Source organism: Aplysia californica, unplaced genomic scaffold (assembly GCF_000002075.1).
Source record: "Aplysia californica isolate F4 #8 unplaced genomic scaffold, AplCal3.0 scaffold00601, whole genome shotgun sequence".
NCBI lineage: Eukaryota > Metazoa > Mollusca > Gastropoda > Aplysiida > Aplysiidae > Aplysia > Aplysia californica.
In genome coordinates, this window is record NW_004797871.1 from 204,978 (window position 1) to 232,681 (window position 27,704).

General features: G+C 39.3%; 1 protein-coding gene across 2 annotated transcripts in view; it reads left to right on the forward strand.

The window, feature by feature from the left end:
- The window catches only part of LOC101855135 (NADH-cytochrome b5 reductase 3), a 33,294-nt gene extending 11,865 nt beyond the window's left edge, over positions 1-21,429 (forward strand). Inside the window, exons 1-9 of one of the 2 annotated variants that reach the window (XM_005107407.3) lie at positions 1,597-1,790; positions 8,116-8,271; positions 9,926-9,998; positions 11,391-11,497; positions 12,579-12,708; positions 14,362-14,445; positions 15,893-15,978; positions 16,469-16,568; positions 19,619-21,429. In XM_005107407.3, coding sequence (XP_005107464.1) covers positions 1,761-1,790; positions 8,116-8,271; positions 9,926-9,998; positions 11,391-11,497; positions 12,579-12,708; positions 14,362-14,445; positions 15,893-15,978; positions 16,469-16,568; positions 19,619-19,791 — 939 coding nt within the window. In that variant the 5' untranslated portion in view covers positions 1,597-1,760 and the 3' untranslated portion in view covers positions 19,792-21,429. Of the gene's footprint in view, positions 1-1,596; positions 1,791-8,115; positions 8,272-9,925; positions 9,999-11,390; positions 11,498-12,578; positions 12,709-14,361; positions 14,446-15,892; positions 15,979-16,468; positions 16,569-19,618 lie in introns of those variants that run through there. The other variant, XM_005107408.3, reaches the window with a different exon arrangement.
- Positions 21,430-27,704: the final 6,275 nt, after the last annotated feature.

Here is a 27,704-nt window from a genome sequence, read left to right on the forward strand (position 1 = left end):
CACACACACACACACACACACACACACACACACACACACACACACTCGCGCGCACAGACCTTTTTCTGTCGCTTGACATTTGCTCTGGTTTTGTTTGAAATAGATACCTGGGTGTACAATACACATATATTGTTTTGTTGGTCGCCCGTGTTTTAGAAAATGCGTTCCTTGATGGTGCATTAATAATGTTGGAAAGTACAATGGCGTTTCGAGTCAATTCACAAGAAAATTATTCAGATCTCAGCTAAGGGGAAATTTGAGATCTTGGCCTTTGGTCGCTTGTTTTTCCTCTTGACAGATTGCGTGTCAGTGACTCAATAGTCTGTCTCTTGAACTAAAGATTATTCTATGCTGTCAGCTTGTTTTCTATTCAACATTCAAGGGCATAGACACATCGCCACTTTCTGACCATCAGTAATTTATTTTTAGAGGCACTAGCCATCCTTGTCCACCGTGGCTCGTTCCCTGCTTGGCTTGGTTCTGTAGGAGGTGTATGCTACATCAAAGTTTTGACGCAATATTACAAGATAATCTCCGCATTAGAAAACTGGTTGTACCTATGTCGAAATCCCTGGTCATGATTTTGTGGGCGTTCTGTATTACTGTTATTCTAAATTGTTCCCAGCAAAGTATGTGTGTTGTTGTGCTAACATACTGTACATTGTAATTCAACTATAGTGAATGTTGCTGAAAATGTCTAGTTAAAAAAATATTACGTACATGCTAATGCATCCGTAATTGAAGTTGTCCATATGGTTATCCACCAGTTCCATCTATCGATCCCGTGGTCTATTTGTCAATCTGTTCCTTCATTGGTTGATTGTTTTTTTTTTTAAGGGGTTGCCGACCGATAGAATGTGTTAGTGTGGGTAGGGGTACCAGAGATTCTCTATTATAGTACTATACTCGTATATAGATGAGAATCTTTGGGGGTACTGGAAGCAAAAGTTATTTTGGGTATTGAGGAATATGTGGAATAAGCAATACCAGCAAGCTCCCCGTCGCACGTGTATAAAAACCCCCCAACCCAACCAAACAAACAAACAAAAACACCCCGCTGTAGTCAGTGCGGTAAACTTTTCACCACCTGCACATGCTTACTATGTCCCAAAATATCTTAATACAACACTGGAAAGGCATTTACTTATACCACATGAAATTTGATTATTGTAGCAAAGCTAGCCCATTCACAATACCGAAGCGCAACTTAATCTCTCAAAATGTTGACAGGCTTGCCCGTTCTCTCATCGTACACTCGTTCAATATCCCTACCCTACAGACGCGCTTTGGCATAGATACGAGCAACAGTTATTTGTGCACATCCTTACGCTCAAGGGGGCGGGTGGGGGGGGGGGGGGCAAATAAACAAAAGGAAGCCGCTCAGTCTGTTTTGTCTCTTGAATAACATGGGTTTAATTCACATGTCTGTAAAGTTGTCGGGTGCTCTAGCATTTTTGCTTGTTATCTCTCCTGCCCCCCCCCCCCCGGTTTCCATAGGCTACGTATCCCCAGCTGTCAGCTTTGAGGTTGAGGTACCCCTAAAATTTTGTCTAACCAATCGGTTAGCGAGGACATAAAAAAGCTGGATCTGTATTTTATTTCCGGTTTCAAGCTACGAAGGAATGTCGAAGCCGAGAGCAGCTGACAAATTGACCCTTTGATACCCTTCCCCATATTTCCCAGTTTTACCCACGTCTTTGGCGAGGGATTTCGGCAGCCAATTTAGTTTGAAAGCACGCCTGTGATACTGCTGCTACCTCATGTCAAGTTTCAGCAAACTTTCAACAGTAGTAAGGCGCTTGAGATAGTCTTTACTTGCAAACTTGTATGTTCAGTTGACCGTGGCCCGTGGCGTGTAGATCTAGATTATATCTAGCAGTCGTTGCTCAAAAGAGGCCTAGATTATAGATCTAATATAATTTTTTAAGGGCCTTTAACCTTTTAGGCGTACTGGCCCATAGACTGTAGATTGGATAGGGTGTTCCAATATTGCCATAGCCAGTAAATGACACCACTTTTCCCCCTCCCAAGATTGCAATCATTATACTTATAGGCCTAGATCTAGGATGGGGAGCCATTAGTCATTAGTGCAGCAGAATCAACTCTACTTCTTTGTCAAACTTGGAACAACAGGCTGTTCATTATAATTATAAAATAGTTCTAGAGTCTAGATCTATCTAGATCTAGAATAATAACGTTAATTCCGAAACGTGTGTGTATCTAATTTGTGGACAAATCATGATCTCCCCATCCAAAACGATCTCTTGACACTTTTGTACCAACGGCCACTCCCACTCCCTGCCCAACTTGAAGTGTTTCTGTTTTTTTATATTATAATGTCACTGTCCAAGACATCCACCTGTGTTTAGTAAGCTACTTTTCTCCTCAACAAGAGGTGGCTGTCTTGGACAATTTTGACTGTAGTTCCAGTTGAAAGCATGGAACAGGAAGAAATGTTGGAACGTATCACTGTATTAGTGTAAGTTACTATAGACACATGCGTGCAGCAAGTAAGTAAAAGAATTTACAAGTATCAAGGTTTATAGAAATAAAAGGTTTTAAAAAATCCAGCCCATGTCAATGGGAATCGATGAACGAGATTCTGAAATATAGATCTATACTAAGTGCCTATTTTGTCTGGAAGTGCCTATTTGCAACGCCACGTTGCGATTAGCGCCAGTGCTATATAAAACGTCGCGTTGCGATTAGCGCCAGTGCTAAATAAAACACTGTGTGTTAGCCTAGGCTATATGAAACTTAATCTACCTTTCGCTGTTGGAAGTTCTGATTGCCGAAGTGACAGCGCGTCTGTATTTGAAGCCAAACCATTATTTTATATGAGCGTGGGTTTTTATAAAAAAAATTTTTGGTCCTCTTCTCGACTGACCAACAAATTTTTCCCATAATATAATTTAACTTGTTGTTTTTTAGTTTTTTTATGTAGGCCTACTGGTGAAGCATGCACATTCTGGTTTTGTCCCCGAGAGGAGCTCTGTACAAAGTTTTTGCTTTTACCAATTTAGTTTAGGCCTGGTTAAAGTTCATTAGTGGCTTTCTTTGGTCTGTGAGTCTAGACTAGAAAGGAAATTTAGTTTTAAACACCTATAAAATTATAATCTAAGTTAGAAATATTTAGACATGTTTCCAGTTTTGTTTGGATGACTTTGTTGACAGGGGCCAGAATAAGCCTCCGCTGTACAGAGAAACGATTGTCATAGCTTTATCGCAATGAAACATATTGTTTGGATGGAGGATTAGCAAATGACATGAGGACTACTGCTGGGCTTTGTTAACTGGAGCCTGTGTGTTGTCGGCTGATGTATCGAATTATATGATGATAGGCCAGTATTTTAGATAGGTTATTCAACATTTTTTAGTCATTTGGTTGAGCAAAAAGTTTGTAAAAAAAAAAATAGATATTTGAAAATGATCTCAGGGGATATGTATGTTATGACAAAACTGGAACTCCACACTCTATTATTTCTGCTGGCTAGTATTACATTTCCTATGGACTTGGTTGTCTCTATCTGCCTCTTCCTCACCCTGGCGTCCCTGGAATATTACATGTTGACTTTCCCATTGCTATTGTCCATTCTTTCATCTTCACTTGCTGTGGATAGATTAAGGGTTAAATTAAAAGCCATATATACAATTTTGCTCTGGAATTTGTGCTTTAGCATTGGTCTAGATTTATATTAGGCTGCTACTTTCACTTGATTTACAAAAGGCTGCATCAGTGGTAAAATCTAATGGCTGAGCTGCTTCATCAAACAAGTGACTTTCACAATTGCTATGTGCTATGATCTCAACTTCTTTGAGCATAACCTGCATCTGGTCCTTTTGTGGATCAATGGCTTTAGTGAGCATTGGTTTTTCTCCATGGTGGTTTGCATGCTGAAATTCTGAGTATGGAAAAGTCTGATATCTTTTTAAAAGTGACCCCCCAGTAACTTGTCCGTAGATCAAAATGTGTTAAGTCTACTTATTTGCCGACTCTAATAAAGAATTATTCTGAAACGGTTTTAGAATATTCTTTAATGAAAAATTTGAATGTGATACCCAGCGCATTGTGATTGTGAGGGTATGTCGAGGTGATGGGAACAAGTGTGGGTCTGCCTACGCCACAGTGGTGGGCGGTGTCTTGAAGGAGTATGTACTAAGCTGGTATTGATTTGTTGTGCTTGGGTACAAAAAAGGTGAACTGAAGTATTCATGTCTTCATTGGTTTACAGAAATGTATACACAGCACAGTAATCACTGCCTAAAAACCTGGTCATAGGGGAGCTGAAAAAGTGGGTTCTTAGGCTGATTTTAAGGGGCACTGCTCAGCTTCTACCCATTGACTTTCCTAGTTTGTTCTGTGATTAAATAATGATGCATACATGATAGTGATACTGACACCATAGGGAAGGTAAGTTTGTTTTTAATATAAAAAAATTAAGTATGTGGGTGTGTGCTTGTCCAAGTGGTGTGTGTTGATTTGGGTGTAAGTGAGAACAAGAGGCTTCAGATTGAATTTTTACAACTTGACAAAGGGACATTAGGGACAGACAAAGATGTTATAGTCCCAAGACGGTCTACATGTCTATAGAACCTTATCTGCAGTAGGCAGTATGCATGCTTTAACCACTAGATCTACTGGTTAAGATTTCTTTTCTGACTCAAGCAATGCTAAGGTGGTAGCGACGTCTGAGTTGTAAATGAAGTTGGAAAAAAGGATACAAGGATATATGGTAAAGGAAGTATTACAAATATGGTGGTTTAGGTGTTGTATTAAGCTGTTGAGCCCCTCTATTGTGATTTGGCACACCGTTAATGTGGTTTGTACTATGCTTGGCTTTGGTGCAGATGAGTCTGGTTTTTGAACTTCCGTTGTTTGGGGAGTTTCCAGGGTTTTTCACCTACTTGACTCTGTCCAATCAGATTAAAATATGGACTTTGAATTCAGTTGTCTCACCTTTTAGATAACTTTACAGTGGTACTGGGTGTTGAACTTGTACCATTACCGGCTATCAACTACTGTACTATGACTGATATAGTTTGATTGACTCAATTTGTCTGTGTTGGACAGAAGTATCAGTGATGTTGGTGCCAGAGAGGTTGTTTCTGGGTTCATTTTCTCAGTACATACCAAATTAATTGTATTCATATTTCATTTGGTGCCAGAGAGGTTGTTTCTGGGTTCATTTTCTCAGTACATACCAAATTAATTGTATTCATATTTCATCCCCCTCACCAGGCAAGCTGATGTGCTAATATTTCATATTTATGAAATGCGACCAGAGTTAAGATAATTTTTCTGTTCTAGAATGACATCTGAATTTCAATACCACTTAACAAATGTCGCAGAGGATTGTTTCATTCTGGTGTTTTTGTTGCTTGCTTTATTTCTTGCAGCTGTTCTCCGATGTTATCACAATCACATTACATGGTAGGAAAGTATGATATAATGTGTTGGTTGGTTTTACTTTTGAACAGAGACCCCACTCTGTTCACGACCAATGTAAGAGAGGTGCAGTGGTTATCGGTTATATGCTCTTCACCTTGCACACATAAGACATGACTTCAATTTCATTGTGAGGGGAAGATATATTTTAGTTACTAGTGTCTAAACAGCCAGCCTCCTAAATGATATAAGTTTTGTTGATGAGCATATAAAAGGTTAACTTTATTTTGTTCATATATGGTTTATCAAGAATTCAGTTAGGACATGCTTCAACATTTCTCATGCTACTTATTCTGTTTTAGTTCCTGTGAAACTCAATCCTCACCAGTGTTAGTCTGCAGTATAGTATTGATCAATTCTACCGGAATGTAAATGTGCAAAAGTCCTTACTCACTCACATGTAGAGGCCAACAGCTGTTGCTGCGGCTTTCTGACTGTTGTAAGGGGTAGCAGTAATAGATAGCTTAGCCTATAATTGGGAGCTATTACAAACTGGTATATATATTATATACAGGCAAGTGGTTTTGTTGTTTACCCATTCTTTTACCTGTTGAGAGAGAAAGACTTTCTTAAGTTTTCTTTGCATTATTGAGTTTTATTTCACATTTGAAACTCAACTGGTGAAGCAGGTGGCTTTTTATTGATCTCTGAAGTTGATTAGTTTTCTGCTGATTTTGTTAAATTCAAGGGGTTTCCAGTTTTGTTTCAGTTTTCTATTCAAGGAAAAAGGAAGACGTATCAATTGGGCTCACATATATTTACCTATGTGCAGTGTTTTCACTTTCCTGTGAAGTATCACCTTTTTGTACAGTGGTGTAGAGTAGGTGCATGCTTCATCCGAATATGTTATAACTTTAAAAAAAGAATCGTGCACTTCAATGGCATCTTTTTTCATGTTTTTTTAACCGGTCTTCAGTTTAGGCTACTGGTTTTCCACATTGGATCTGCTACGACGTAGTGTTTCGATATCCATGTTCTCTTCACTTGTTATATATTCGCCATAAAAGTCTACGTGTTGTAAATGATCTAACCCGTTCCGTTCTTGATTGTGTTTTTGTTGTCCTTGTCTGTGTGGAGCAAATGGTATCTGCTATCTTGTTTAGTGTCCTTCAGTGTTCATTCTCTACTGTTCAAATGCTTTTTGTAGTAATTGTCTCCCCCCGGGGCAGTGCCACTGACTGTAGTGACTTTAGGCCATTCCCAAAGGGGGGACATTTCTCGTTCAAACACAGTAGAATTGTAAATGGGCTGACTCATGTCATGCTCATAACTGTGCCTGATCTACAACAGGGAACTGCTGCTTTTTCTTTCCTTATCCTTACTATTGTCATTTTCCTCTACTTCTTTTGTATGTTTGTCACACTCTTATGATCTGCTATTTTCGGGGTGCTTTGATAGTCGAAACAGACCTTGTGCTGTTGAAGCTAGAGAGGTGAGCAGAGTAAGTCTGATTCCCTGTAAAGACTTCTCTGTTGACACCCTCCCCTTGGCGCTCATATGACCTTATGCAGTTGCAGGCGCCGTAAACCCTCTACTATAATAAAAAAAGTAGTAATTGTCCCTTTTGTCTTTGTGTCATGTCTGCCTGCCTGCCTGTCTATCTGTCTGCCTGCCTGCCTGCCTGCCTGTCTATCTGTCTGTCTGCCTGCCTGCCTGCCTGTCTGTCTGTCTGCCCATCCACCGTCTGGCCTGTCTGTCTGTCTGTCTGTCTACCACCTCTCTGTTCTCCCCCTCCCCTCTCCCCTCTCCCCCTCCCCTCTCCCCCTCTCCTCTCCCCCTCTCCTATCCCCCTCCCCCCATCTCCCCCTCTCCATTGTCCCCTTTCCCCTGTCCCCTTTCCCCCTCCCTCTCCCTCTCTCTCTGTCTTTCCTCTGTCAGTCTCTCTTTCTTTAAGTGTATAAGTTTGATTTCAATTTATTTTGCTTACCCTGTATCAGACATTTTCACTACATTTTACTTTGGAAACTGTAGAAATATATATATATATATTGTTTCAAATGTTTATTATCACAAATGAAAATGACAGGACACAGGACCTGGCAAGGGGATATTGAACTTCTGTAACTGAACACAATAAAATTGCTATAATAAAGATGGTTTCTGTTTTAACTTTTTAAAACTTTATTCTCACTGTATTTGGTTTTGAGTTTAATTTTATCCTTCTCAGTTTACCCTTACAAGAGATCATTTTACTTTTCTAATGTTACATTAATACTGTCACTCTTTTTCTAGTTATATTAGAGAATGATTAGTATAGTAACATGTTCTAACATATCCTTCAGTCTTTTAAAGTCAACTTCAGTTTTGAGACTTGCAAGATGCAAGAGAATTTTAGTTTGCTTTTGACCAATTTCATGTCTTTTTTTATGCATGGGTCATGACTCATTATCACAACAACCAGCTGAGAATCGAGGGACACTTTTGCTGAGAGAGAGAGAGAGAGAGAGAGAGGGAGAGGGAGAGGGAGAGAGAGAGAGAGAGAGGGAGGGTCCATATTAATCTACCGATCTAAATTGTATTGATGGGGTCATAAAACACTTACATAAAAAAACCCCGCTTCCCACAAGGGGAAGATAGTTTCCAACAACCAGGACCTTTCTCCAGGCACACAGACAAATGATACTGTAGGCTTTCCCTGTACTTACTTTGATCCATCGTGTCTCCCGCAGACTGTGCCCGTCCTGATCGGGGTGGGCGTGGTGGCTGTGACCGCCATCCTGGCCAAGATCTTTCTGCCGGGGCTGTTCGGGGGAAAGAAGAAGAGCTCCCCCGTCACCCTCAAGGACTCCACACTCAAGTACCCCCTGAAGCTCATTGATAGAGAGGTGAGTTTCTTTTTTTAAAGGTCACCTATAGAGAAGTGAGTCTCTGTGCTAGCTTATATTTAGAGTGAGTCTCTTTATTTGTCGATCGATTTGGGGGGGGGGGGGGGGGCAAAATCATCGATTGAAAGATGAGTTGTTTTTTTTAAATCACTGAGAGAGGTGAGTTTTCTCTTTATTGACATCAGTGAAATCATTGACAGAGGGGTGAGTCTTATTTACTAGCTCATGTCTAGCCAGCACACATGCTTTTGTGCTATCAGCCTCATTATCAGGCCTGCCTACTGCTCTGAATTTCTCAGAAATGTTCTGGATTCGGCAATTTGGGAATTTGAGAGCCTTGAGTTATTACATATTAATCACTGCACCAAAACTGGTCTCTCTTGATGTAGTTTTGTTTATGGTTAGGTATTTGCTGTTATGACGTTGGGTGTCCTTGATTTCGTTCCACTCTTTCACACTGGTATTGGGTATAGGCCGCCGAGAAGGACTCTCCACCATGTTACCTCAGAATTAAAAAGTTCTGTCTGACATTTTTGGCAATTTTGAGTAACTAAGACCACAAGGTCAGAAACAAATGTTCTATCTGCTCTATCAATATCTTAAGATTATTCTGTGGTGTTATCAAGATATTAAAAGAATCGCATTTGGAAAAGCTTTTCATAGTGGAAAACTCAAAATCTTTGCCGTCAAATTTCTCCAAACTAGGTACTGAGCAGATAGAATTGTGTAATTCTGAGGTAGCAACCTGTTGCCGACCTCTGTTTGGGCAATCTTCTCCGATCTTGTCCCTGGTTGGGTTTTGAAAAAGTTGGCAAGTCTACAGTGTTATTATAGTTATTATATCAAGGGCCGTCATGATTCCTCCAACAGTGCCTTACTGTCCTTGTGTGCAGTGAGTGGAACCTGGACGTTTGAAATTTTAATTTACATTTGCTAATCATTCAATGAGTTTCAGTGCTTGAGCCTACTGCTGTGAAGTAGTATGATACACATGTGGAAAAAAAAAATTAAATGGAATTGAATGCTGTCCTGGTTTCCTCTTTAAAATGAATGAAGACAGGAAGACTTCAATAAAATAGTTGCATTCTCAGAAAAAAAAAAGAACCAGACTCTAAGTAGGAAAGGTTGCAGCCCCCTCTCCCCCCGCCAAAAATCCCAAACCCACAGCGAACACAGAATACAGCAAAGAATATTCTAATCATAATAATTTAAAAAAAAGAAAATCAGGTGTTTTTAGAAACAGGAAACAAGCTGTGAAAAGACGGTCCACCTCTTGGTAAAAAACCCACAAAACCAACGACAAACAGTATGACAATAAACACTCCCCCCCTACACACAAATACATGCACACATACACAAACACATGCAACACATATCATACACACATGTCTGTCTTGTATATATGGCACCTGCCTCCCCAGACATCGGAAACACTCTATACAGCGACAAAGCACAGCTGATTAAAACCTGTCAATTCTTTGCCATATCGACAGACCGAAGGGCTAGAACTCAAATGGCCGCTGGATCGGAAAAGTAAAGTAAAGTAAAGTAAGTCTTGTATATGGAAGAAAAAAAGAAACTATGTACCAAAGGTGCAGAAGACACTGTTGAGTGGAGCCAGTTATATGGCAGATGACACGAATGTTTTCCACAGGTGCTGAGCCCAGACACCCGTCGCTTCCGCTTTGCTCTCCCCTCCTCGGATCACATCCTGGGACTTCCTGTTGGTGCGTGGCCTCATATGTTTTATTTCTTCCTCATCACCATTGCTTCATATTGATATATTGTTGATGTTAATATTATTTTTGCTGTTGTTATTGTTGTTATCTTTACTGGTGTTATTATTATTATCATTATCATTCTTATTTTTGTTGTTGTATGTATTACCCTTACTTTTGTCTTTACCATTGTTATTATTACCGTTTAAATTATTTATTGTTTTGACCATTTTTATCAGTATTGTTTGTGTGTGTGGGTATTTTGAAGAGATGCATTTTATTGCATTTTTGGGTACAAGAATCCTGTCTGAGCAACTTGCTTTTTACATTTTAAAGATAGCTTCAGTACTTTGTGAAATCTGGTTAATTTTGTCTGGTAGGTTGGGGAAAATAGTTTAGACAAAAATGGTTTTAAAGTTTCCCTTAGATCTGAATCGAGTTCTACTCCAAATGAATATTGATCGAATGGCCAGGCACTTTGTTTGTCTTCAAAACCCTTGACCCTTGACAACACTTATACAACCCTAAGGGCAACTTTAAAAAAGCAGTTTAAGACAACTGAACAGTTTCAAAGTGTTGTTAAAACATTTTAAAAGCAAATTCATAGTCAAATAGGACTAGAATCTAGAAATTTTGCAAAATGACTTCGCTTTGCTCTCAAAGTATGGGATGGAATGTGTATGCGTGAAGTCTCCCTTTCTTTACTTTGTCAATGTATTTGTAGGCACTGCACACCCCGAGAAAGCACATAAAAGCTGACCTAAACTTTGATATGCGATGTGAAGTGGTTGATTTTTATGAATGAGTCATAGAAATCGTCGTAAATGACATTGCTAGAAATTTCAAAGAGTGGTTTTGTGGCTTTGCTTTGCTCATTAAGAGAAACTGGGTACACTTGCGCAAAACCTGCCGTCCTTTACTGTTTTGCTACACTAATTGGTGAATCCTTTATCCAGGACCAGTGTCTGTGGTGAAGGAGTTAAGCATTTTGCTGTCGTACACTGGGGACCGAAGTTTGTTTCCTGACTGAGTGGAGTAGAATTCTTATTGAGTATTTTGGTCTTTCTGCTGGGATGTTGTATCCTTCTCAGCTGGGGTGGGCACTGACAGGCTGGGTCGGAAGCCCGTCTCCTAAATGTTATAAATTATATGTGATGTGGATGTGGCCGTGAAAGCACCTACATTGTGGGTGGTTGGCGGGTGCTCTGGTGTGGTTTGTTTATTCTTTCCTATCAAATGTCTATAGTCTTTATCTCCCCTCCTTCTTTTTTGTGTTTGGTACTCTTTTGTAATACCTCTAATCTTCGGTACTTATATGACCTGATTGTGTTGCGAGTGCCGTAAAACTCTCACTAAAACGAAAAAAACCCCCCTGTATTAAAACAATTTTCCTTTCTCCAGGCCAGCACATTTACTTGACAGCTCGCATTGACGGTCAACTGGTTATCCGACCATACACACCTGTGTCCAGCGATGATGACAAAGGCTACATGGACTTGGTCATCAAAGTAGGTCAACCTGGCTGTTAATGGAAGTCTGTGACTTTGTGCTGTTTGCTTAGTTATTGTCTGTGCTTTGATACCAGTGCTGTCGACATCCAAATGGTTTTCTTTTTTTTTTGGTTGTTTTTTTTGTTATTGAACATTTCTTCAGAGAGAGATGTCAAAATTCTGTCTTGCCATGTAAGCTATTTTGATAGAGATTTGACTCACTGACTATTAGCCCCTTTCACCAGTCACTAGCGCTGAATACTGGCGTTTTTGGGGTATTCCAAAACAACACGGCAACTCTCGCAATTACCCTATTGTAATTATTTTTTGGCACAATAAAGTTACAGTTAAGCTTAATCTAATACAAAAAATTAAAGTTGTCGAAGTCTAATACTAATTTTTTATGATAAAAAAAAATTGTCATGAATTTGGTTTTCTGAAAAATTTCCACAGATGTGACAGATAGAATGAAGTTCACAACAACACCAAAAATAAAATTTCAAAGTGTTCTGTTTTGATTTGTATGCATGTATGAGTGTTTGGTGAAAATGTAAAAGCTGGGCTGTGCGTTGATTCAGATCCATACAATGAATTACATGAGACAGATGTAGGGCACGGAGTTGTGATTTTGTTGTGCGAACTACAACACCAGTACTAGTGCTAGATCTAGCCCTAAAACTACGACTCGGGCCGTGTTCAGGTACATATCCAGGGTCCTGACTATCAGACATTTCATATTCTGAGTCGCTAGAACAAGTAAAACGAACAGAAGTATCGAAAACAGCGAAATTATGTGATTCTTGTTCATGCGACTTCTTCAACCGTTACTTTGACACGACTGTTAAATTACAATAGATTTTTCTCACTCTCTCTCTAAGTTACTTTAAAAGAGGCACAAAAAACACTTTTACTAGGTAGATTCTATGCTGTTTTTAAAGAGGTGAAAAAAAAAATCAGCTCTTACTAAGTCAGCCATTTTAAAAGAGATGTGAAAAAAATAAGCTATTTTGAAAAAACCCAGCAAACTTATGCTTACAGAGTGAGCCATTTTGAAAGAGATGTGGAAAACATTCGCTTCTTCTTTATTGACTTCAATAAGGTCTACTTCAAAAATGTCCACCCCAACTTCCCGGACGGAGGAAAAATGTCCCAATATCTGGAAGCCATGGCCATCGGAGATTATATTGACGTCCGTGGACCCAATGGCTTGCTGCAATACACTGGAAGAGGTTTGTTTAGTTTCTCTGAGCTTGTGTTCCGTATTCTTGCTTTTTTATGAACTTGTTGCTTACTAAGCCTACCAAAGACTGTGGTTGGTTGGCGGGTGCTCTGGTGTGGTTTGCTCCTTCTTTCCTATCAAACATCTATCGTCTATATCTCTACTCCTTTTTTATGTTTGTTACTCTTTTGTAACACCTCTAATCTTCGGCATTTATATGAACTTATTGTGTTGCAAGTGCCGTAAAACTCTTATTAAAACTAAAACTATCAAAGACCATTTCTCCCCCCCCCCCACTCTCTCTCTCTCTCTCTCTCTCTCTCTCTCTCTCTCTCTCTCTCTCTCTCTCTCTCTCTCTCTCTCTCTCTCTCTCTCTCTCTCTCTCTCTGCTCTCTCTCTCTCTCTGCTCTCTCTCTCTCTCTCTCCTCCTCCCTTTCAACCCCCACATAAATCTGTCTGTTATTTCTCTCTCTTCCTCTCTCTCTCTCCCCCCTCCCTCCCCCCCTCCCTCCCTCTCTCTCTCTCTCTCTCTCTCTCTCCCCCTCCCTCCCTCCCTCTCTCTCTCTCTCTCTCCATCTCTCTCTCTCTCTCTCTCTCTCTCTCTCTCTCTCTCTCTCTCTCTCTCTCTCTCTCTCTCCCTCCCTCCCTCCCTCCCTCCCTCCCTCCCTCCCTCTCTCTCTCTCTCTCTCTCTCTCTCTCTCTCTCTCTCTCTCTCTCTCTCTCTCTCTCTCATTATGATGAGGTTTATTTTTTAAACTCGCTCCTAAGTGTTTTGATTTTCATGGTTGTCTGTCATCAAGTCTGGAGTCTGAACATTTAGACCACGTAGCTCAGCCCTTCTGTGCTGTTAACTCACTCACTACCAGCCATTTTCGGGGTCGCTAATATCTGTGTACCAGCCATTTTAAGGGTAATTTTAATAAGTCACTGTGCTTTTGCTAATTAGCATAGAGACTTGGAATTTGGAACATTATTTTTTAACATAATAAAGATTGCCTTGATGAAATTACGGCTTTGTTTTAGTGATTTTTTTTTTTTCATAAGTTTTCAAAAATTGGTCAAAAACTGCTTTCCCTTTCTTACTCACGCCCTTCCCCACAACTGCAACCCTAGATCTAGGTGTTGGAGGCTCTACTAAACCTTATTCTTCTTTGCAAATTTCCCCACCCAGTTTGTCATAACAATATTCGACCAATTCATCGGTTTCTGAGTCACTTTCGTCGTCAAAGGTTCGAAAATGGTCAAAGACAAGCAATCTGCCATTGTGAGAAACGTAATGGTAAATTCAGTTCTAATGGTGGTTGTCGTGAAAGTCAGTAACTCAACTTGAGCTCGTCCGATTTCGGTTTTGTTTCTTTTTAATGAAACATAATTGAATGGGCTACGAAAAAGACGAACCGGTATTGAAAACGGTGAGGTTTTAAAGTGCGAAATTGCAAGGGTTGCGGGTGTGGTATCACGACGTTGGAGCAACTTTACCCGCAACAGTTGCGGGTGTGGTAGTGAATGAGCTAACCTATACATACTACAGCTTTGACAGTCTTTGACTATACTTTATTTTTAGGGATAGTTGGAGGGCAACAATGGTACATCCTACTTCTTTTCTTGGGGTTGTTTACTTGGCAACTTGCTGTAAATTCTACCTCAAATGTGTTCCCCACAGGCACTTTCAGCATCAAACCGGACAAGAAGTCTGAGCCTCAGGTGAAGAAAGCCAAGAAGATTGGAATGATCGCTGGTGGAACAGGTAGGATTACTGAGGGCAGGGAATGAGCAATGCAATTACAGATGTATTTGTTTATTGTATGGTTTAAATTAATTTTTCAACACTAAGTATATTTATGAGGGGGGGATTTCAGAATTAAACTTTGGTCTCTGATAGGGTTGAGTCAAGTCGGGAGAGAGCCTTGAACATATTTCCAAATGATGTGAGTTCAAGAATGTCCCATTTGGAATTTGCACTACGATCATCTGCACTGCAGCCCGATATGATGCCAACTGAGCTAAGTATAGGCCCGAATAGAGTAGTTTGGGGGAGAATAAAAAGATTCTATGACTTCAGTGAGTTACTCTTTCCATGCTTCTGATATGGATAGTTAAATGTCTAACAAATTGATAGTGTTTCATGCAGTTGTGATTTGCTTGCCAAAATTGTTTATTTGTATATTTTAACTTTGTTGTTTCTTGTTTTCAGTTGATTGCTGTTTACGTCTCTTTAGCTACTGAAATTCTGTTTAAAGTTGGAGACTAGTTTAAAAAAACCATATATGAGATATTGCGGTTACGTATAATGTGAAAAGAACTGGGAAACACTGTATTATCATCATAATTAGTGCACTAGGAGGATAGAGGAAAGTTGAAAGCTGGGAAGCAAAAAATCAGAGCTGCCTCAGTTCATAGTAACAATAGGTAATCAAATCAAAAAACAAAAAAAAACAAAACAAAATTATAACAACATCGGAACTAGAAAACTCTGTACTCTACATATTTGATAATTGATTACAGGCTCATGAAATCCCCTCTTCTTTTCTTTCCTTCTTTTGTTTCTGTTTGTCTGTCTTACTTCTCTCTGCAATAAGTGACCATTATTTGGTCCATGTGCTTTTCTGTGCCCCAGCTGCGGAGAATGGTGCCATTGGTATGCCTTACTTCTTTATTTCCTTCTGGTATTTTTGTCCGTCAGTCCTGCTCTTTCCTAGTGAGCTAGCTAGCTTTAAACGATGTTTTTTGTGTCAGTGTGCTTATCTTGACTCCAAATTTGAGCTTGACTCAAACTTGTTGGAGGTTGATGGGTGCTCTAGTGTGGTTTGCTCCTTATTTTCCATGAAAGTCGTTTCTCTTCTTTTTTTTCTTCTTTGTTACTCGTCTTTCTTGTAAGGTATGCCATCTAATCTCCGACGTGGGTGGTTGGTGGGTGCTCTGGTGTAATTTGCTCCTTCTTTCCTATCAAACATCTATCTTCCTTATCTTCCCTTCTTCTATTTTGTGTTTGTTACTCTCTTGTAACACCTCTAATCTTCGACACTTATAGACCTTTTTGTGTTGCAAGTGCCGTAAAACACTCAGTAAAACTAAACTAATCTCTGACACTTTTGTGACTCATTTGTGTTGCAAGTGGCGAATTATTCTAACTGAAAGTGAAACTTAACTAAACTCAGTTTTACTTTGGTGTCTCCCCCCGCCACCCCACATAGGTATCACCCCAATGCTTCAGTTGGTCAGGCAGGTGTTCAAAGATCCAGAGGACCAATCAGAACTCTGGCTTCTCTTTGCTAATCAGGTGAGTGAATGAGTGTGTGTGTGCGTGCATGTGTTTAGTTGTGAATGAATTTGTAATGTAATAGTGTGCCAGTTCTACAATGGTACTACTAAATACTTGCGAATCTGTTCCCAAGCAAGATCAGGGTAATAACAATTAAAATGAAGTGCATAAAGCGTGCTGTCGAGCACGAATATGCGCTGTATAAATGCAATTATTGGTATTGTTATTATTATCATCCAAATCTCTCTACGTTTTTTCCTTCTGTACAACAATGAATCACTGTTACCAACAAATTGTCATTACAGACAGAAAAGGTGAGTATTTGATGGGTGCTCTGGTGTGGTTTGCGCCTTCTTTCCTATAAAAAAATAAATCGTCTTAATTTCTCCGTCTGTTGATAGTGTGTTACTCTCTAGCAACACCAAAAATCTTGGACACTTATACAACCTAATTGCGTTGCCAGTGTGGTAAAACTCATACTAAAACTCTTACTTCAAACTCCCAACAGACGGAGAAGGATATCCTGCTGAGATCAGAGCTGGAGGAGGTGCTGAACCAGCAGCCTGACCGCTTCCACCTGTGGTACACGCTGGACAGACCCGAAGCTGGTGAGTCGTAGCCTCAATCATAGGTTGTTTTGTCTTTTCTGGACCATTAACTTACTATTTTTCTTTTCATCTTTTCAATTGCAACTTTTAAAGTTTGTACATCATCATCATCATCATCATCACCATCATCACTGCCTTTCTCACTCTGCATCAGGGAATAGACCACAAACGAAACACTTTCCACCTTTCTTTTCCAGGGCTAGCCTCTTGATATTATTCTATGTCTCTATGTTTTTCAGGACATCATTTTCTTTGACTCTTTCTTCAGTTTCCGTGTAATGCACTATGCAGTAACTATGTGTCGGCTTTTTGAATATTGTGTATAAAGGAAGATGGAGATGGAGAGACTAAGACACGAATTGTGTGTGTCTTGTAATCAAGTGTGCTGGTGTCTGTGACAGAATACCTCTGATTGGTCACACAAATAGGTTGTTTGTCTCTGATAGGTTAGTTGCAGCACACAGTGTATGATACGCAATAAGCATGTAGCGATTAATGGTGCAAGGGGATCAGCGGTTCTTGGGACTAGAGCAGCCCGGGGTTTTGTTTGTGGAGAAAAATTGTTTCATAATGAGTTTTGTGTGGGGAAATTTTTTTTTACTGAGTTTAAATTGGTGAGAAAAATGTGCAACGCTACATCAGCAGAGGCTGCTCAGTCCGCAATTTATTTGTTTAGGTATGTGGTGACTATGCATGGGTCATTTCTTGATTTTAACACATTACACCCTAACTCGCCCGGAACCACCCGCGCCGACCTAGCGCCTTTAGAAACGAAGTCTCGTCTTGAGGAGACTGGGGCCGAGATTTTGATTTGCGTAGTTATTGCAAAAAATTTATTTTTTCGTTTGATACCGAAACGAAATTTTTCAGGCCAGTAGTTTTAGTATTACAGCCAATAAAGTACGATTGCGTTACAGACACTTTGAAGGAGTCTCGACTTGTTGAAAAGCGACACAATTGAGTTTGAAAAGGAACTAACGATGGATTTGAGCGAAAACAAGCATATGACATATCAGATGACTCAGATTTTGATGAAAACGTTGTTGCAAGAGTTTGGGGCTATTCAGATTGATCAGATGTAGAAAATCTAGAATTTAGATCGAGGGCCCAACTGCGAGGCTGAGAGTGAGAGTGACGGGTCGGACACCCCCATTGAACTAAAGTTATAACATTTCCAACAGTTTGCGCATACATTAAGTTATATTTTTTCTGAAACTACGTTCATTTTTCTTTTTAACTTTTATTTTTTCAGGATTTTGGGAATTTGTTTAGTATTTTTAAAATGTGTTTTTTAAACGCTTGTATTCACGGGAGGTGGGTTCCTTCCCCTTGACTAGGAACTTGGGATGGACTTCCCCTCCGGCATTTAGGGTGTAATGTGTTAAGGGATTTTTAAAAAAGTGCTGGAATCCCTTCTTTTGGTGTATCTGAGATAAATAGATCAATGTTAGTTTCATGTTTTGTTGCATGTGTGTGACTGAATTGATACAGCTATATAGGCTGCATTTGTAACTGTGTTTATGTGGCTATGTATTGAACTGTAACTGTGTTGATGTGACTGTATACAGTTAAACCTGTGTAAGACGGCCACCCATTGTCAAGGAGGAAAGTGGCCGTATAAGACAGGTGGCCGTCTTAGGCAGGACTGATCAAGATGAAGAAAACAAACCAATCCCTTTTGAGGTCTCAATCAAAAGTAGCCGCATTATTGTTGTTTTTGTTGTTGTTGTTGTTGTTGGTTTGTATTTTGTTTGTAATTTTTGTTTTGTTGCTGATTTTGCACAAGGGTGACAATAAAACGAAATGTATTAGAAGAGGAGAACCGAGCGCCATGTTAAAACTAACACTTGGGTCGCCACCACTCGAAGAACGAGCGACGCTTCAGTCACAAGTTCATGTTGACGCCCATTGTTGCTTTGTTACAGACTGGGTAAACAGTGACCACTCATTTCACTTTCGATTTGTGTATGAGTTCTGGGCGGGGCTTATGGGTTATGAAGGATCACACGCTAACCTCACCAGCAGCTGAAATTTGGTAGCTATTGGTCAACAGTGGAAGGGGCCTACGCAACATGATGGGCTGGAGGGACAACCTAACAACAACGACAGGTGATTGAATTATGACGGCTCGCCCACAACGCCAGGGGCCAAATGCACAATTGATGACAAAACGTAATGGAGACATGACTAAGGTGGCCGTCTAAGACAGGTGTTTTTGCTTTGTGTGATAGGGGTTGTGTGTTAAAATATGGTGGCCGCGGCTGCGTTGGACAGGTGCCCGTTTTACACAGTTAAATTATATAGAAAAAACGCAAGGGGGGAAATGGAAAGTGGCCGTGTGTACAGGTGGCTGTCTTATAGAGGTGGCCGTAAGGCCAGGTTTGACTGTATATCATGTATGTGTAACTGAGTTGATGTGGCTACCTACATCATGTATGTGTAACTGAGTTGATGTGGCTACCTACATCATGTATGTGTAACTGAGTTGATGTGGCTACATACATCATGTATGTGTAACTGAGTTGATGTGGCTACATACATCATGTATGTGTAACTGAGTTGATGTGGCTACATACATCATGTATGTGTAACTGAGTTGATGTGGCTACATGCATCATGTATGTGTAACTGAGTTGATGTGGCTACATGCATCATGTATGTGTAACTGAGTTGATGTGGCTACATGCATCATGTATGTGTAACTGAGTTGATGTGGCTATATACATCATGTATGTGTAACTGAGTTGATGTGGCTACCTACATCATGTATGTGTAACTGAGTTGATGTGGCTACCTACATCATGTATGTGTAACTGAGTTGATGTGGCTACCTACATCATGTATGTGTAACTGAGTTGATGTGGCTACCTACGTCATGTATGTGTAACTGAGTTGATGTGGCTACATACATCATGTATATGTAACTGAGTTGATTTTGTGGCTACATACATCATGTATATGTAACTGAGTTGATGTGGCTACCTATATCATGTATGTGTAACTGAGTTGATTTTGTGGTTCTATTCATCATGTATGTGCGTCGTCCACAGGCTGGAAGTACAGCTCTGGATTCATCAACGAAGAGATGATCAAGAAGCACCTTCCGGCTGCCGGGCCGGATTCGCTGGTGGTCATGTGTGGACCTCCGCCCATGATCAACTTTGCCTGCATCCCCAACCTGGACAAGCTGGGCTACAGCCCCGAGACACGGTTCAGCTACTGAAAAAATCTGGAGCTTACTAAAATGCGTACTGTCAGAGAGACGTGTACATTTTGTTCCCTCCTCAAGTCCTCAGATTGGCTGGGTCTTGGTTAGTGATGTGAAGCAAAATAGAGAGCTTTATGGAATATGCCTGGACTTTGATTGAGAAAGAGAGACTGTAAATCTTGGAATGATTGAACTTGATTTGTTTTTACTTTTTTTTCCTGTTATCTGTATGAAGTTAAGAGAGAAAGGCGCTTAATGAAACGTTTTTGTCTAGCAGAATTTTGTTAATTTATTTGTACAAGAAAGTAGAGAAAATAATATAGCTCTTTATGCAGAACGATGAAAATGTAAATTCTGTCTGTAATTAGCTTGAAATGAATAAACATCTAAGGGGTGTGAAATGTGGAGTTTTAAGGTGATGATGAAGTGCTTTTGTTAAACTTTAAAGCATACTGTACCTGGTATTTTTTTAAGAATCTTTTCATTTTCAGTGGAGTGTATAATTGTAGGCCTTTCATGGGTAAAAACATTTTTAGATATTTTTTACTTTCTGACAATCAAATGTTAATACATGGTTGCAGAAAATTTTGAAACATTCATTATCATTTTCTGAGAACTTTCATTGTTGTTTGTGCAGAATGTATAAATAATCAGTTTGTTAATCCATTTGTTTCGTAGAGGAGTCATGAAAGTGGTTGGGATAAGACTGAAGCTGTGTGGTGTTTGTGCTGTGAATTATTATTTTTTTCCTTTCTGTTTTCCCTTTTTTGTTTGAGTTCTTTATTGGTATGTATGGATGCTGCTAGCCAAAATGCATTATGAGGTAAAAGTGGTGTACCAAATTTCTTCTTTGTTCTGGTTTGGAGACAAAGTGTACTTTTGTAACTACTGATTCTGAATAGTTTTGAAGTAACCAAGTCAGTAAATTGATACGAGCTTATTTCATTGTCGAAGAATGGGCATTTTTTCGGTCTTAACAGTGGTGCTAAAGTGCGTAATTTTACATTTATCTTTTATGTACTTGAAGTGGCAATTTTCTGTGGCATTTTATAGGAGGTGTGAAGACAATTTCTCTTCTTTATTATACTCTTCTGTTACCTGTATGCCAGGGAGAATGTCTGTGTGACTGCATGACAGGATATTCTGACATAGTATGGTGCATCATATTACAGCTATTTCCTTCATGTATATATATTTCTTTAACAAATATCATCATTCACAGACTAGGCCAAACAAAAAACAGATTGAGTGAGACACTGGAGGCCTGCAAATTTTGTTTGTGACTTGGTAACATCTGTGTGACCATGTGCATTGTCAAGGTATATAACGTTCAAGCTTGTTCAAGAGTGGAAGAATTTTAGAAACAAGAAATGAGAGAGTTTATTTGTTTATTCAGATGGCTAAATGAAGGTTCCTGGTTGGAACACCTCAGAAATCTTGATCTTGTGAAAGAGGAAGAACAGGTTAAACATTTTTGCAGCCAAAAGTGGACTTTGTTGCTGATATTTCTTTGATATTTTTGGGGTATATTTCTGTAGAACTGGATTAGCAAACAGAATATCTTGTTTTTTTTATTGGTTTTTTAAAAATTGTTGCTCATTTATCTTTCATTCCTATGAAATGTGACAGAAATAAAATGTTTTTGAAACTGTTTATACGTCCCTTGTTGCTTATGAAGTGGAACATTTTACATTGGAAAATCTTCAAGCTTGTGCCTTTCATTTTGGTTTTCTACTTCCATGACACAACTGTAGATTACATTATTGAGTACTGTAGATTGTAAGAATATTAGACATTAGAGCTCAACCCATAATTGCCTAAAAAACAAAAGTGTGCTAACTAGTCCAATTGGGTGTGCTTTTTAATATTGCGGATTGTTGTGGGAAGTAAAGCATCACTGGGAACCGATAACGATACATAATGTGTGTATGGATTTCTCAGTGGAGTTTGTTTTTGCTAACAAATGTGCTCATCTTTTTTGTTTGAGTACTGTGAAGAGAGGCATTTATAGTGCGATAAAAAATTAGTGGCGCAACTTATCGTCAAATATCTTTTTGATGGGTGACTTTATATAATCCAAACTTTGCACAGCTGTTTATATCAATTTGTCTTAACTTTGTCAGATTTTCCACAACAATTCAGGTTAGATTTACAAAACTTTCCTTCATAAATTTATATAAAATACTATAAATCTCCATCACACGGAAAATAGAATTGTTCACAGCACTTCCCGCTTCTCACACACATTTTACATATGTATATATGGCCTACAGTCACAGCTCACCAATGATACTTTTTAGCGTCAGAACTTGTTACAAGAAATTAATTTTATAGTGAACACCTTTTCGCACTAAAGGTTCTCAAAACATGCGTTCAATAAAAATAGTGTCACGATTAGAAAAAAACGACAGATTTGCTTTTAAAAGCGATATTGCCCCAGCTGTAAACCTTTTAAAATCTGTTGATACCACTGGATTTTTTAGAATAGAGCTAACAGGTGTTTACAAAAATATTGATCTGTTATTAATACAAGTTATTGTGCAAAAGCTGGAGAGTCTACGTTCGATAGTTTAGGAAATATTTGACAATAAGTTGTGCTACGAATTTTTGACAACACTCTAGTGCAGAGAAAAAGTAAGCCAGACAACAGATATGATCGTTGGAGGGAAAGAAAAGAAACAAAAAAGTTGGACTAGCGACTCCCTTGAAGCAGCTGCTGTCATCATGTCCTTACTGTTTGAGCCTAGTTCATCGTCATGGGGCATGAGGTGTTTCATATTAGGGTAGCGGGTCACAAAGTAGCTTTCGAATTATTACCGCCTATTATTGCAATGTTCAGCTTTTTTGTCAACACAGCTTTAGTCTCGGAGCCAGAACAGAAAAACTTTATTCTACTCCAGTACATAATTATAATAATGTATGTATTATCCATTGTCACTGTTTGTACATTGTAAGCTGTTTTTCTTTATTTTAGCAATGCATCCATAACTAACAAGAATTCTTATTGTTTTCACAGTGAACTTTTATTGCTTGCTGTTTTGCAATTTGGCTCTTTGGTAAAAGAATGAACATTGTTCCTTCTGGTGCAGTGAAGAGAAATGTACAGACGAGTTGAGCAATGTGTGTCTCCAACTACGTGCTGTGTCGGATCTCCAAATGTCAATTTTCATTTTTTTCTCCTTCTATTGCCGTCACTTGGGCCTGATCATAAGTCTGTGTCCAAGTGATCTACAGACTCTTTTTTTTTTTTGCGGAACTCTTAAGGCATCTTGCTTTGTGTTCCTTTTTAGCATGTTTTTTTCAATAAAAAGAGATTAGCTGTGAAACGTGTTGTGTGATATATTTGATAATACTAGTAGTTTGTGTGTTTGTGTGTGTGTGTGTGTCTCTTTTCTTTTTCTTCCTAATGTGCTGTGGCTTACGTTTAAAATTGAAATGGTGATGCAAACTGTACTGGGTTGCAGTGTACGGCTTTGGCCAGCCGGGCTAAGCGAATACCAGCATGTGGTTACACTAGTTACAGTTACAGACTTGTTTCCAACTCGTAAGCCTACCTAGATCTAAGTCTAGCCTCAGGTAAAAAAAAATTAATTTGTGACATTTCTGCTTCCCTGTTGTCATTCCACGCCAGGAATGCTTATGCCGTCCTTCCCTACGACATATGTGCACACAACCACACATGTGTTCCTCCTATACCGCGTATTTGAGACATTTTGTCGATTTCAATGATGTTTAATATAAGTTTGCTCTTTTACGTGTTCCTCCTACACCACCTATATTTAAGACATTTTGTTGATTTCAATGAATTAAAAAGTAGGGAATTTTTTGTTGAATCCAAATTTGTTATATTCACTTTTCAGGACGATTGATATTTATTAGAAAAGAAGGAGCAAACCACCAGAGCGCCTGCCAACCACCCATGTGGTGGTGGTGGTGGTGGTGGTGGTGATGATTTAGTTTTAGTAAGAGTAGAGTTTTACGGCACTTGCAACACAATAAGGTCATATAAGGGCGACCACATAGAGAATGCTGTTCCCTAACGCTTGAGGCTGTAGTGAAAATAAAAGAACCTCCAAATGAAAACCGTTGCCTCCCATATAGATAAAGCTGCCATTGAGGATGCGACGGTGAGGAACGGCACTGACGTTTCTCGCGGAATCCAAACTACATTCTTTCCAAGGCCATCCAAAACTGTCTCTAGCCTTGTTTTCACGTAGCGGTTGTACCAAAGCAGTGCTTCTACTTACGCCTATAGTTTGATGTAGCAAGTGATTCAACCATGGACACAGATGCGTTTATATCAGTGTACGTTGGAACTCCCATTTGGGATAAACGTAACAAAGTCCACACTGTACATGTATTTTTACTACTAGTAGGAAACAAATAGTGTTATTGAATGGCGTAAACTTAGATCTAACACTTAATAACATACGATGATGATGATGGTGATGAAAATGACGATTATAGAACTACGCGCTGTCACTCTTTCTCTCTCTCTCTCATAATTTGTCCAGCGTGATCTAGCTATAGATAAAAGGGTTCTGGGCGAAATATGAGGTAAAAATGTCTCTCACACCTTTAGCATTTAGTGGTTCTACCAGCAAGCTCCCATGTCACATCCGATCACGGGAATGACACTTCAATAAGATTTTGGACGCCTTCCCTGTCTATTATGGTATAGGAAGAATGCATATATACGCTTGATGATAAACGGCCTGATGTAACAGCGTTCTCTATGTGGGGTCAAGCAGGCACTTTCCGAAGCTTAAACGGCTGACAGCGCTGCTGTTAAAAGTAAGGCCTCAAGAGGCTTTCTCTATGAGAGTGCTGAAGATTAGAGGTGTTACAAGCGAGTACCGGTAACAAACACAAAAAAGGAGAGGTCAGGACGATAGATGTTTGATAGCCGATAGCAAAGAAGGAGCAAACCATACTAGAGCACCTGCAAACCACCCTCATGACGGTGATGATGACAACTACACAATGCTGATGATGATGAGCTCCTAGGGTGTACCCAAACTCAAGAGTTCTGAGAGTGAGCTTTTCGGAAAGATGCCTAGTCATAAACACTCACGTGAGAAGAGAAAACCTGCTGGAATTGATAGTTTTTTTGTTTTTAAAAAAAGTTTTAGTAGAGGTTTTAAGGCGCTCGCAACTGCATAAGGTCACATGAGCGCCAAGAGGTGGATGTCAACAGAGAAGTCCTTACAGGGAATCGGGCATACTCTGCTCACTTCTCTAGCTTCAACAGCACAAAGTCTGCTTTGACTATCAAGGCACCCTCGGAAATAGCGGTTTACAAGAGTGTGATAAACATACAAAAGAAGTAGAGGAAAATGATGAAAGTAAGGAAAGGGAAAGAAAAAGCAGCAGTTCCCCGTTGCAGTTCAGGCACAGTTATGAGCATGACATTGATGAATCAGCCCATTTACAATTCTACTGTGAATAAGAACATATTAATGTCCCCCCTTTGGGAATGTCCTGATGTCCTAAAGACAGTTCAGTCTGTAGCACCACCCGAGGGGGGACCTAATAGTAAAATACTCTCTGAAAAACATGTTGAATATAACACCAGTTCCAAGTCATTAGCACACTTGACAACAGTGACAAGGGTTCAAATCTCAGCAGGGACGTCTGTGTTCAGAAAAGTGAACAAAATTCCATTCCAAGTTTTAACAAAGCCTTCCATAGTTAATTATGTAACACAAAAAAACAATAAAAACATGATTAATTAATATCAAATTATTTATTAGCATTAGCATTCGTTCTTAATAATGACAGTCACACTAAAGCTGTTGGAAAACTAAAAGTCTCATCAGCGTAGTTGACGAATGCCCAGTGGGAAATGATTGGAAGCAAAGCATAGCCATGAGGAAGGAAGGAAGGACAGACAGTAGCTAGATCCAAATGGGGAAGGTGGAGGGTTTTTCCTGTAAGTGGGACGGAAGTTCAAAAGAAAAGCAGAAAGGTGGAGGGGGTCATATTATGTACAGAGTTCAGAGTTCAAGAATATTGGTCTTCAATACTTCTGGAAGGGGGTGGGGGGAGGGAGGGGGAGAAGGATGATTGGGTAAATAATCAAGATTTTGAACTTGAAGAAAAGGGGCTGCATATATTGATATCTACTATTTAGATACTGCTGACAAGAGCAAGGAGAAGAAGAGGTCCATTAAGGGAGTTGTAGGGACCGACAACTTGTTAATTGTCTCCACATTGCTACCAAGTCTAGGAAGAAACACCATGGGTCCCTATGCCTCTTTGATCTCAATACAGAATGTTTGCTCGAGACAAACAGAAGCATACCAACACAACAAAATGAGCAGTATTATATTGCTTAGAAAAAGGCGAAAAGACAACATATATAAAGAGAAATCCAGAGCAACTGGAAAGAAGAATTAGAGGTAACATTTGATTAGAGCCTTCCAAACCTCCACATAAAATAAGCATTACTGTGCACTAAGCAAACCAGATGAGCAAGGTGTATGTAAATTATAATTATATGTATATTGTAATATATACAGGTATACTGTAATATATATACAGGTGGCAGATGGTGTGAAAGTGTGCATGTAATGTAAGTATCAGATGATTGACAGAGGCGAGAGATGTGTTGGGTATCCGGAGAGAGATGAATTTGTTCTGTAGTACAGGTGATGTAAAAACAAATACTTTTATTTATAAATCAATACATCATCAGCAAGACAACCTTTGCTACATGTTAAGTAATGCCATCAATGCTGAAACAAATGCACAAAAGATAGGATATCTTTGTGCATACAATGGATTGTTCTGAAATGCTGAAAAGGGCACATTGAATTCATAGGGAGTGGAGGGAGGAGAAGAAGAAACTTGCACAACTGTTCGAAATTATGAGAAAGTTTTCCACTTCCATTACCAGTACTCTTGGATATGAAAAACAAAAAATCTGCTTTACAGTTTCGAAATCAACATCTCAGTCAAGATGGCTTGAAATGGGGGCCTCAAAAATTTTTTTCAAGTTACAATGCGCCCCTCCCCAAGCTTACTTCAGAATGAGTCACACCCTTTTTGTATGTACAGATTAGATTATGCAAGAGATAGTGTCCCTCACGCACACAGTGAGAAAACAGTTGTTTCGCATTTGAAAGTACGATAACTGAAGCGAGTCACAAAATCATGAATGGAGGAGCCCTCCTCACTAAGATAAAAAAGTAATCAAACATTTTATGACTGAGTAATTATCGTGTCACGAAAAGAAAAATTTGTCACCAAGTGTTTTGGCTAGTCCACGACCACAACCGTCCACGATGTATGCATGACACAAGCACACACTTCTAAACATTACCTGACAGAAGCAGAAGTACTAACTATTCACTGGTTATACATTTTAGGCTTCCAATTGCCAAGAGACGATTGAGTTCTAAAAATACACGTGGAGCAAGACAAGAAAAGACAAACGAAACAAGTTCTTACTTGTAAAAAAACAACAGCCCCAAAACATCTACAAGGCTTACCTTGATGTGATCTCAAGAAAAAACAACAACCTAAAATATGGCAATGATGTTCGTTTGTTTGAGTGAAGAGAAGCATGTAAACACAATAAAAGTCATTTAGTGCAGGGTAAGAGAGTAAGACAAATAGACAGAATCAACAGAGAAAGAAAAGAGATAGGACCTACTGGTGGTGCCCCCCCCCCACCCCCATATATATATATATAAAAAGGAAAGGATAACACAACCAACAATGTCTGAAAATTGGAAACGCCTCTAAGGAGAAGAAGCACATAGTCCAATCACAAAGTCTAACTATTCAATACACATACATAATATCTGTACACATTATTCATTCAAAAATTGAACACACCTTAATTTACAAACGTGTGCAATTTCACAGACATCAACTCAACTACACAAATCCTAAATCCTTTATTCTCTCTCTCTCTCTCTCTC